At 40.6% G+C, this 12,059-nt stretch overlaps 2 protein-coding genes and 1 long non-coding RNA gene across 4 annotated transcripts; 2 read left to right on the top strand and 1 right to left on the bottom strand.

The window, feature by feature from the left end:
• Positions 1-16: 16 nt before the first annotated feature.
• LOC125971758 (DNA ligase 1) lies at positions 17-6,674 on the top strand. The gene is made up of 6 exons (XM_049724679.2): positions 17-218; positions 2,630-2,670; positions 2,773-2,842; positions 3,424-3,489; positions 4,004-4,866; positions 5,228-6,674. Exons 1-6 carry the CDS (start codon positions 137-139, stop codon positions 5,294-5,296), a joined length of 1,191 nt encoding a protein of 396 aa, XP_049580636.1. The 5' UTR covers positions 17-136; the 3' UTR covers positions 5,297-6,674.
• LOC125971759 (inositol-tetrakisphosphate 1-kinase-like) lies at positions 6,295-11,686 on the bottom strand. Its single transcript, XM_049724680.2, has 10 exons — positions 10,406-11,686; positions 10,171-10,195; positions 9,526-9,648; positions 9,180-9,297; positions 8,995-9,096; positions 8,875-8,915; positions 8,635-8,800; positions 7,325-7,392; positions 6,944-7,106; positions 6,295-6,868 (listed from the first exon to the last, which is right to left on the bottom strand). The coding sequence occupies exons 1-10, from the start codon at positions 10,486-10,488 to the stop codon at positions 6,729-6,731; spliced, it is 1,029 nt and encodes a 342-aa protein (XP_049580637.1). The 5' UTR covers positions 10,489-11,686; the 3' UTR covers positions 6,295-6,728.
• Positions 7,699-9,788, top strand: LOC125971761 (uncharacterized). 2 transcript variants are annotated; one of them, XR_007482608.1, is made up of 4 exons: positions 7,699-8,030; positions 8,369-8,564; positions 8,647-9,070; positions 9,520-9,788. It is a non-coding gene; the product is annotated as an uncharacterized lncRNA (long non-coding RNA). The 2 variants fall into 2 exon arrangements; XR_007482607.1 differs by having other exon boundaries at positions 8,647-9,337.
• Positions 11,687-12,059: the final 373 nt, after the last annotated feature.

Genomic DNA, 12,059 nt, shown 5'->3' with positions numbered 1-12,059 from the left:
CGTCACTTGACCTAACAAACGCGCGCGCGTGCACGCCGCTGTGCAAGCCTCTTGCTCAGTACCTCACTCCTCATCCAGGGTGTTACGTGTGTGTATGTGTGTGATGACTGGCATTCGCATCCAACCCGCGGGTTGAATGATATCTCCTGGAAGGAACAACATTTTGGATCCTATGGGATTGCTGACCGCCGCAGTCTGTCTTTTGGCAGCCGTGGGAGGTCAGTGTTTGGTCATATTTCGCTATTCTTGCTTTTTGTCGGACACACAATGCGGATAACTGTCTGAATCGAGGCTACGTCTTTCCCATACGACTGCCTTAAATCTGTTAGGTAATCAACAAATTCAGCGTCACTGCAAGTCCGAAGCATTTTTAAATGGAATCACATTTTGCTCAATGGAAACAGCTCAAATTTGTAGTTTAGCATGAAGAGAGAACAGTCAACCCACGTGCGTGCCACTGTAAATTCGTCCTGGTATGTGCATCTTTTTTTTTAGGTGTTATATTTCAAGTCCCCTTGCAGCATTCGATATATTTGATGTCCATGCAGTGGCGGTCCTACCTCGAATCGCACCTTGTGCGGAACACACAACATCTTGATCCCGCGCTTGCACACGCACGCACATATAGTTGACCTTATGTCGTAACTATACTAAAAAATACAGCAACGGCCAAGAAAAAAATACAACTAGTGAAACTGAACTTAAAAAAAAAACATATTGCATTAACAAATAAAGGGAAAAAAAACTAATTTAGCTTACCACATGTGTTGTTGACAACCCTGCACAATCATGCATACGTTTCCTGAGAAAATTGGTTGGTTTAAAGTTTTCAGCCGCCAGATTATATCCCACCAGGCTGCTGTTGGTGAAAAGATGTGGAATGATATTGGAAGATGGTTCTGATACTGAATGACCAGAATCAACTGTTGGCCTAGTACAGTTTGTAAAAATAGAAGGAATTTCTTTCAACAAGTGTGAGCCACACTCATGTGACAGTAACAAGCCTGCAACAAGATGTGGAGTGATGCTGGTGAAAAATGTCTAATATAATGGTGAAAATGTTGCATTTTGACAATTTCATTACTACAGCCTACCACATTTGACTAATTTGGCTCTTATTTGCATCAAGAAAGTACAGGCACAACATGCCATTAAACAAAAGAAAACAATTTACTGTGATTTTTTTCTAAAATCTTATTTTGTGGCACATTTCTGCCATCAAATACCATGCCAAAAAGATGCCACTAGGTCCAAATACTAGTACGTTCTTTGTCATCAAGAGAAAATATGTTAATCAGATAAATGCCAGTGCTAATTTTTTTTAAGATCCAGTTTGAGGTCCATATACTTGCTTTTTGTCCTTACTTGTAGGACATTTCTTTTCATACTAATTGGACAACTACATGCTAGTATGGCAAAACTGTGACAAATAATTCTATCAGTAGTTGCCATATTAAAGTTGAAAGTTGGCCTTCTATATTGTGCATAAATGTCATACAACAGTGCAAGCCACTAGAAAAACTTTCTTTGTGCGATTGCCGTTCAACTAGTTGTTCTACTAGTGCACTGAATTGTCTTACTAGCAAGGACACGAACCCTAACCTGGATATCAAGGATTTTGGAATGTGCTCAAACAGCTTCCCTTAATGGGACTAATCCTGCAGCTCCGAGCACAAGCTGGTACCAACAGTGTAACATTGGGGCCAGTTGTTGACAACTGTTAGCAGTTTTATACTGTTGTTCCAGTGTGTCACAAAGTAGCAATCGTCAGTTTGAATGAGCAATCAGTGGTGTACCCTACCTCTTGTCCAATGTCATCTGGGATAGGCTTAATCATTCAATTAAAGTTCATGTTATGTAATTTTTGTTATAATTTATTTGTCTGTCAGACTTGCTGTTCCTTGCACCACTCTCATAGTTTGCCTTAATAGCCTAGTGGACGCAACTGGCATTAGCAATTTTTATTTTATTTTATTGTGCCTATCGGCTAATGGGGATTATACTTCATGAATTTTGCCTGAAAGCAGTGGATAGGCAAATATATGACATTACCAGCAAAATAATCTGTGTTTCTGTGTATTTATAATTTTAATGCTGTCGGCAACCACTGCATATTGAAATCACTCAATGGTAATTTTTATGGCATCGTCAGTATGATCAAACTTTCTTTTGAATATATTGCAAACATGTTTTCCTTTTTTAACCTGTGTATGCATAAGGGGAAATGCATTATGTCCGACAATCTACGGTATGGGCTGACATTTAGCTAGCAGGGAAGTGCTGCACTGCTTAGGTTACCTTTAATGATGTAATGGCAGTAAGGGATTGGAGACAGATTTAGCCCCGGATGGAAACTACCTGCAGGCTTGTGCCCCTGGGAACAGTGTGTGTGCATGTGCATGTTATTGTGAGTGTGTGAGCCCGGGAGAGATGTAAGCTCCTTTGCACTGGCACTTCACTTCACCAAGGGAACAGTGCTTAGCTGATAAGAAGTACTCCCTTTTTGACAGCATCAAACACTGCTTGGTTTTGTTGTTCTTTTTTCTTTTTTTCTTTTTTTTTTTTTTGTTTGCCGTTGTGACAGAAATTGAAAAGATGTTTACTCTAATTCTCCTTTTTTTTGCACCAGTGGGATGTCGGCCAGTAATATCACCCCTCAATGATGCAAAGGTCTGTATTGAGTTTGTGTTTACCTTCTTTTTCTCCTTTATATGTACTGGATATTCCAAATTTTCATCCAAAATTCTTTGGTGTTTTTTTTTTTTCCTCAAGGTTGAATGTATTATTCAAGAAACGCTGAATGAAGATGGGTCGAAACATGAATGTGGCCCTCAGCTGGCAGGTGATATATAATAGATATCCACGTAGCCACATAAGATGCTCCAGTATGGAGTCCAAAATATTCATGTACTCTACCATATGACGTTCATATTGCTATGTGATAATTTTATCGTAATCATCAACTGTATATGCTACATCCTTTTGCCTGTAAGCAACATTTGACATCCTAAACAGCCACACATGTGCATTACATTAAAGCAGTTGACCCTATAAATGCTATTAAATGACAAATGAGCACGACATAATTCTTGTGTCACAGATAAAATGTATGCATCTTATTAATAGTTACCCGAGTGTGAAGTTAAATCAACAACTTCTCTTCCGCTTTGGATTTTTCCCTGATTCACTTGCTGAAAAACTGTAACTATCGACCACTAATGTTATGTAAAGTTCGTGTTGAACTAAATTATTGCATGCCGTTCATAACTTCGACTCGCTTTATTTAGGGACCATCCTACGTTGATCACGCCCTGCATTTGAATTTGAAGTTGCACTGAATTGAATAGGTGGCAACACCCTTGTTTGGTGCGATGCTGTTGTCTGTCTACAATTTTATTATGTGGAGTGTTTAATTTTATGCAGCGGAACTTGATGAAGTGCAAAGACACCAGGGTCTGCTTGGGGAGCTGCAGAGGCTGGCTGATGATGGTACGCCTTTGATTCCTACTGTTTTTCCTATCTCAATGAGAAATACAGTGAACCACCGTTTATTATAGGAAATACATTGTAAAATTGTAAATATGAATATTATGGTGCTATCCATCCAGCCATTTATCCATTTTGTGCCAAACGCCAATGTATAAAAGCTGACACCAGAATTTATTGAGCTGCTGTACATCTGACGCTATAGGTAAAACATAAATCCAGCACCAATAAATACAGGCAGAGCCTACACAATGACTCAGTAGCATATCTTTTTTCTTCTCTATGGGATCAATGACTTACTGCAGCACAGTCGGGAACCATCTCAAGGTAGCACAATGAGGTAATACAGTGAAAGCGTGCAACTCTAAATTTAGCCTTGACTATAATCAGTAATAATACAAAAAATTCAGGTGCACAAAAGATTAATTGTGATTATGGTGGAGGGTTCACTGTAATTATATTTCTACAGCTATTGTGTGCAAATTAAAATGAGCAATGTTGTTGCTAACTATTGCAGAGAGAGAGCGGTATGAGTACAATCCAGTTGATGAAGAGGGTGATTTGGAGTCCGAGAGCGATGCGGGCAAAACAACAATGGAAGGCAACCCCAAGAGGAGGGAGATGGATGAGCCAAAGGTTGACGATACGGGGATCCACGATGAAGAAGAGAGAGCTAAGGAGCTTGAGGAGCTGCTAGCTGAAGAGATCAGCAAGAAGGAAAAGGAGGAGAGAAATGATGAAGAGCTCAAAGAGCTGCTGAGAGAGTTGAAGAAAAAGCGTTACGAGATGAAGGAAAGAGGAAGCCCAAAAAGCCAGTCGTCAGAAAATGGCCAGGCGGAAGACGACACCAAGCAAAAGATGGCCATAGACAAAGAGGAATTTCAGCAAAAAAGTTTTGATGACCAGAGGAAGGATGAGTTAGAGCTGAGCGCGGAGAAGGAAAAGGTGGAGAAGGAGCTGAAGGAGCTGACGAGCAAGAATAACCCAGAGGAGGAGAAGGCGAGGAAGGAGAAGCAGGAGGAGCTGGACGAGCTAGTCAAGAAGATGCAACGAGTGCAAGACGAGGCGCGAGCGCAGAAGAACAATGATGACGCGGACCAGAGCAAGCCTGAGGAGGGGGACGGAAAAGAGGGTGACAAGGGCGGAGGTGAGAATGAAGCAAGGAGCGAAGAGGGAGGGGTGGAGATGAAGGAGCCGCAGCAAAAGAGAGTGATGGAGAAAGCCAGCGATGAGGCCACTCGCCAGTTTGAGAGGGAGAGGTTGAAGGACCAGGACGACGACGACGATGATCCGCGTGGGGAGGATGAGGATGATGAGGATGACTACATCAGAGAGGATGAAGATGATGATGAAGGTGCTTTGGAAGATGATGAAGGAGAGGTACGTCAAAGGAACAATATGTTATTCAGCCATCAAATTTGCTTCATAATCATTTCTATGGTGGTACATGGAGTTACAAATTTTCACTTCGTTGATTATCCGCACCACAGAATAATAATTTTTATCAAAATCATCCTGTAGTCGTTGGGGTGTCCAGTGGGTTGGCTGGTGAGCAGACAATGGTGGCCACGACTACCAATGGCCACCACATAGCTCCGCCCCTGGTATCTTCTTGTCAGTTAATAGTCAAGCACTGTTTGCTATTATCAAAAACTATATGTATCCGGGGACTCGATGTGAGGACTGTAACGTGAAACCTTAAACTGTTGTCTTGTTGGCTGTCTCTCCTTTCCATTTGCAGGAGCTGCTGGAGATTGAAGCCCAGTTACGTGAAGTTGCCGCAGAGCTGAGAGAGCTGCGGAGAGGATAAACACCCACGCACACAATAGCTCTTGGTTGCATTCTCATTCAAACATTCAGCTCGCCTGATTCCCATTAACAGCATCTGTGTCCCTTCTTTGGATGCAAAATGATTTTTTTCTGGGAACTGTTTCATCAGTGTCAATGCAATGCTAATTTTAGTTTAGGAGCTCTCAATCCATGGCTTGCTAGAATAACCTGTAAATGTTTAGTCGACAGGTAGAATCATTCGCCAACTGCCACAGAAGCAAGCATTCAGCACTTTCATTTAAATGCCATTTCTTCCTAGAAATGCCTAGAAATTATAGTGCTGAGTCATCAAAACAGGCACACAGTGCTTCTTGTCTCAGATGTTACGTATATAAGCAATTTGTGTGTATCAGTATCTGTTTTGTGCAATAACCAATACCTATATGTGAAGTGTTATGACTGTTACGTGATATTTCTACCCAAGGGTAAATTTGCATTTATTATTCTCAAAAAAAAAAAAAAAGGATTCTTTCATTAGGCTCGTGTACTGTTAAAATCCGACTGTTTGTGACGAACAACAAAACACAAATGGACCTTGTATGCTGATACGTGTGTCAGGTGTACATTTGGTGCGTAGGTGCACAGTAGATGAGGATTGATGTATTTAAAGCTTACAGGTCTCAACGTGTCACTTGAGGTTCAGACAGCTTTGCACTCTTAACAAGCCAAGGACGAGGCAGAGACGTGGAAGACACTTAAAGCCATTTTCTTGTCTTTTGTTAACACTAACGCTGAAAATAACCGTTATAATCGCTCGGTGTTGTTACATCACATTCGCAGTGGTTGCTGTCTTGACTTTTCTGTGCCCGTGTAAATATCATTGCGCCAAGGTCATACAAAGTAAAAGACAATTGCGCCCCCAAGAGGACACTGCGTCAAATTGCACAAGGTACAGATTTAACAGGGTTACCAAGCGACTCAGTTAACTGCAATAATATTTTACAACGTAGAACTGCGATTGCAATAACGACTACTAAGTAAGCCATTAGAGCAGGTATTTTAATACGTGTTTTAAGTGCACATACAGTACTTGTTTATTAAATTCATTTTTTTTTCTATAGGTGGAGCCAAAAGTTACAATCTGATGTGAACACACTAATAATTAACACTACTAACATTATTACGATCCATTCCAAAGATTGTTCACTTCACAATTAAAGAATGTTTACTGTACTTTAGAGTTGTTTTTGTACATATGTGTAAGATGTATCAACCAGCAAGGTAAATGAAGGATGTGTCTGGAGGAGAGTCAACCATTAAAATTGGTACAAATATATTACAGGCCAATAGAATGCTGTATTATGTGCCTGCCGTGTCATCTATGCCATTTATTAATCAATAAAAGTATATGAAGCACATTTGCTGCCCATGTTTTGATTAGATTAACACCACAATCATTTACTCTTTGTGTCTCAGAGGCCTCTTGCCATATTGGAAGTCGCCCCTTTGTGTTTGCTCATCTCAGGAGAGTCTGCAGAAGAAGCTTGTTTGTCCAACACTGACTCAATGTGGCTGAGCAGAGAAGAGAAAAACTGGGGTACACCGTCATAACCTGACAAAAGACATGAACACTTTGGACAATCTGCCAGTGGCTGTGTCTTGTGTGTGTGAATGTGCTAGTGTTCACCTGGAAAGATGTTGATATCAATAACTGTGAGAGTGTATGTGTGTATATTGATGATGACATCCACACCAAAGAGGGCCATGCCGAGCTGAATGCGCAGCTCTCTGACCAGGGCAGCAACAGCTTCCTTGCTTGGAGGAGGCAGGCAGGGCATTTGCTCATCCAGCTTGAAGAAAGAAGACACGTTTTGAGACAGGTGATCCTTTTTACAAATACATTGTACAATGTTGGCAATCCCAATCCAGTCGCAAAATATGTCATTGCCACTTGACCTGCGGCGCACGACCCCCCCCCCCCCCCCCCTATTTAATTGAAGAGACATAAACAACTGAAGGATGCTTATAAATCATGGCTTTTCATTTAAATATATCATACAATACTCACAGCTGTGAGATCCGAGTTTGACTCTGGTTTGGACACTTGCTGGCTGTTAAAGAAGATGGTCTTTCTGTCTGTAGGCAATGTGCATAGGGAACAAAGTTTAGTTTAGTTTAGTTTAGTTTAGTTTAGTTTAGTTTAGTTTAGTTTAGTTTACTTTAGTTTTGTTTATGTAGAGAAAGCAAAAAACACAAAATAGCACAAGACCAGTAGAACAGGGTCTGGTTTAGAGCACAAAAAAATGATGGGTTCAATAGGGCTTGTCACAATGGCGCTTGTCACAATTACCCCAATTACCCCAATTTTTTAGGACAGCAAACTGCGCATGCGCTACGGCCGCAGCGTGGTCGGACAAATTTTAGAGCCGCACAGGTAGTGAACAGCTGAAGCGCAAAGGGCCAACTCGCTTTTTTTTTTTTTTTTTAAATCAAAAATAACATTAACGATGGTTACAACAAAACACTGCTGCTTTGGTGTCTGCCGGAGCGACTCGCGATATGCTGACCGGGATCATATGAGGGGAGTTTTCTTCATATGTCTTCCAAAGCCGAGGAGGAGCCGAGAGAAATGCCTTCGCTGGGTAGAGGCTTGTAAACGGCAGGGGTTTATCGTTGAAAATGTCAAGAAACACACATATATATGCTCTCTGCATTTTGTCGGTGGAAATGGGCCAACATCTGAAAATCCCGATCCAATACCAGCGTCTGTGGAGGTAAATTTATCGTCTGCTTTCGCAGTCGAAAACATGCTGTTGCTAGCCATAACACGTAGGACATTGACTCCGCGAGTTTACCCATGGAAGCCACTGCCGCTTGTATGAACATCAAAATTAATATACATTAAATATAGAGACACATTCTGGGCTATAGACAATATGCTTGGATGTTTTAAAGGCTGTACTACAATGAAATTAAACACTTTTGTTTCCTTTTTGAAGAAATTGTACATCTCAAGTAGCTTCATCTTAGTGTTATTTTCTTTTACTTTAGTTACTTGTTACTTGAGTTTTATTTTACAATGTATCATTGCCTTCCAATGTTTCGCTAATAGATAGAGCGGATGGCACGCAAAAGGAAAGTGCCAACCTAAAGAAATGTAGACACCCCTGATGCAGCAATGAAAAAGAGGAGAGGGATGACCCCATGCAACTCCAACAGCCAAACGACAGCTGACCTTCAAATCAATCCTGCCACAACCGCAGAGATGGATGCTGCAACAGCCCTTCTTTACCTTTCATCAATGTCAGGTTGGTTGACATGTAATCAATCATTCAGTGTGTGAAAAAAGTGAAAAACACTTTGCATTCTCCGACTAACCACATGGCCCAGTGGGGAAGTTCTTGAGTGAGGGCCTCTCCACACAGAAGTGTCTTTCTCCGACAACAAACACCTTGTGCAGGACTGCTCCGTGATTGACAAAACTCTGGAGGACACACGGAGGATGGATCTCCACCAGACTTGGCGCACTGAAGATCAGCGACATCTAAGCACCGAAGCAAAATGACTGAGGAATGCACACAGGTCTACAAATAAAAACAAGTCGAATAATGCGCGTACCTCATGGGAAAGAGAACCATGGGCCACTCTTGTTTTACAAACTGGACAATGGTAAACAAATTGATGGGTGTTGTCAACAAAAAAAGGAAAGACAACCAACAATGAGGTGGAAAACCTAACTGAGAGGGAAGCTCAGGTTCTGAGTCATCACTTTCTGCTGAATGGAAGGCATGTCACTTGCACTGTGGACCTCAAGGTATGGAGGACTGCAAATGTGCCAGTCTGTCAAACAAGACAACAGTCTTCACATTGAAAACATGATGTCGATATTACTATTTTAGTATTGTTATCTCTGAACATGAGACCTCGGAGTGAATTTTGCAGATTGCTCATGATCCGGTAAGAGGCGAAGCGGTCTAGAATTTGGGTCATGGCAGGCAGGGGATCCAGAAGAACTGTCCTGCTGTGACCTGACACATAAGCCTGCAACATGACACAATATATTTCACTGGCAGACACAGAGGTATTTTAAGTTTCTTTTTTTTTTTTTTTTTTTTCTTTCACTTGTGCAAAGCGCCCAGTATTATTCTGCCACCTGCTAGTGACAAGTTTATGGTAATGCAGAACAATCGATGAGGCTGTATTGCACGATGCATCTTGGTTAACATTTAAAATAACCATGTGATTTGACTTGGTTCTTTTTAGCTCCACCTGGAAATTAACCAGGAGCTGCTTTGCTTGGCTGTCATGCTCCGCCTCCACGATGACGTCGGACAGCTTGTGAACTATGACATCGAAGGGTCCCTGGGGCCCAAGTGGCTGAGAAAGATCAATCTGAAGAAGAAAAAGAAAACATTTGATTCTGTATTTATCATTTCTCATGAATCTGCCTTCTTTCCAGCTTATGAAAGAGAGCACAAGATATTGGTTTAATTGCACACAAAAATATGTCAGTAAAATACAAACAAAAAATACTCATAATACTGGCAAATAGTTTTGTACCACAATTATAATACTGGCAAATATTTTTGTACCACAATTAAATGTTTTTTAATGATATCTACTCAAGCAAACTGCTCAGAAAGCTAATAGGGGGTGGCTACAGGTGGCTGAGACATGGATTACAAAAGTTGCAGTCATCTGTATGTGACGCCTATGACCATGAGTGCATGCTGAAATTGACTAGAGTTAACATTAACATTGCAAGCTGGTGTGCATATACTTTAGAATTCAATCAAACACACACAGTACGTATAAGACAAATTCAAACAATGTGCAAGTCCTGCTTTTATCACATATTAACAAGGTGAGAAATTACTGTAGGTGCCCATCCTTCTATTAACATAAGACAATTACCTCCACCACCTCTACTCCATGGTCCCTGGATGAACAAAAACAAATAATTACTATATTCTAACTGAGAGTAGCTTCATTGTTATAGTACATGCCAAAGAACCTTCGGCAGTCATCAAAATAGAATATTCATTAATTACATTCATTTTTGCTCAGTCTCTGTTGTTGGGGCTCTGAGCGAACCAACTTTGTGACCCTCATTTGCATCCAATTGGAAATAACAAGTCAGGTAACTTACGCACAGAGCTCTGCAAAGGCCTCCAGATTCATCCTCCGGCGTTTCTTGTCACTAAGGCAGAAACCCACTCTGCGGCGTGACATTGGGCTTATTGCTTCTCCTTTGACCCACTGGCAGCAGAGCTAGTCAGATAGGGTGGAATACTCACGCTCTTTGTCCACCGCACCGCCCCCCAGCACCCACTCACATACACACTGCATCCCAAAAGTTCCTCATCTTCACTGTATCTTCTCCTCGTGCTTGCGTGGGTTTTCTCCTCCCACATTCCCAAAACACTCATATTAGAAAGACACTAACTTGTCCAAGGTGTGAATCAGTGTGAATGTTAGTTTGACCATATGCTCCATGTGATGTATCTCGTCTCCTGCCCAAAGTCACCCGGGATAGACTTTCGCTCACCATGACACTAATTACATATTATAAAGATTCTGTGGGTGCCTCAAACGGCCAGTAGATGGCGACCTGAGTCCATTTCATCCCAACCGCAGTCGCTATGTCATGAGATCATCAATAAATTATACAATTTCACATCTTTTATTTGAAAGTAAATATTTATTAAGGCAGATTTATTTATACATTGCATTTCATACACAAGGTAATTCAATGTGATTCACAGGAATTAAAAATGATATATAATAGCATTTCCAAGCAAAAGAGTTAAAGACATTTCTAAGCAAAGTAAAGAAATGTAGCTTGCTAAAAGAACATACAGTGCAAGAACATAATTTTGGAGTAGATCATTTAAAAAATGCTTTGAAATACCTTAATCACAGGTATGGGAAAAGAGAATATAGTTATTAAACTGGATTTAGAATAATTTACACTTCTGTTGGAAATTCTATTTGTGTGCGGCGAAACAGTTAAAAGCTGCTTCACCATGTTTGTTTTGAGCTCTACTGGGTTTATCTTCCAACAGCATTTCTGCAATGTAATCAGGACCTAAATTATAGACCTCAAGGTATAGACCAGTAGCAGAATTTTTTAATTTATTCCATAGCTGACTGTGGATGTCAGTTGAAATGCTTTATAAATTGTTCATCAATCAATGACAGCAAATACGTAATAGTGACAGGCAGAACAATTAATCTCTAGAGACAATTCCAGCTAGCTATGACGACTGTGGCGGTGTCCGTGCGGACGGGTGTTAGACCAAACCTGACCTGATGCGTGTGTGCGTGCGTGCGTTTAACAGTGACGCGTCAGGATTCGGTTTTACGGATCACTGTCCTTCTCAATTAATGTGGACCACCAACATGGTGTTTATTACTATCCACAGACCGACAGAATTTTCAATAGATTTCAACCAATGACAGACTGCACCAAATTGGGTCTTCTTTTATTCTTTATTCATAAAAATAATTATTTCTGAAATACAACACAATGTAACATGCACATGTTGGTAAAAAAAAAAAAAAGTATATATATATATATATATATATATATATATATATATATATATATATATATATATATATATATATATATATATATATATATATATAGGGTAATTTAAATGAACTCCAACACTTTATCTAGTATTCTCGTTGCCTACTTTAGGTTTGCAAAGAAGGATGTTGGCTCCTCTCCTCAGACACAATGAGGATTTAGACTGAGAGTTCCGTAACAGTACGAGACTGAGATCAGGAGCCAAGCT

The sequence above is a fragment of the Syngnathus scovelli genome, chromosome 7 (assembly GCF_024217435.2).
Source record: "Syngnathus scovelli strain Florida chromosome 7, RoL_Ssco_1.2, whole genome shotgun sequence".
Taxonomy (NCBI): domain Eukaryota; kingdom Metazoa; phylum Chordata; class Actinopteri; order Syngnathiformes; family Syngnathidae; genus Syngnathus; species Syngnathus scovelli.
The sequence above is the reverse complement of the archived record's forward strand: the minus strand, read 5'-3'. Positions and strand labels throughout refer to the sequence as shown.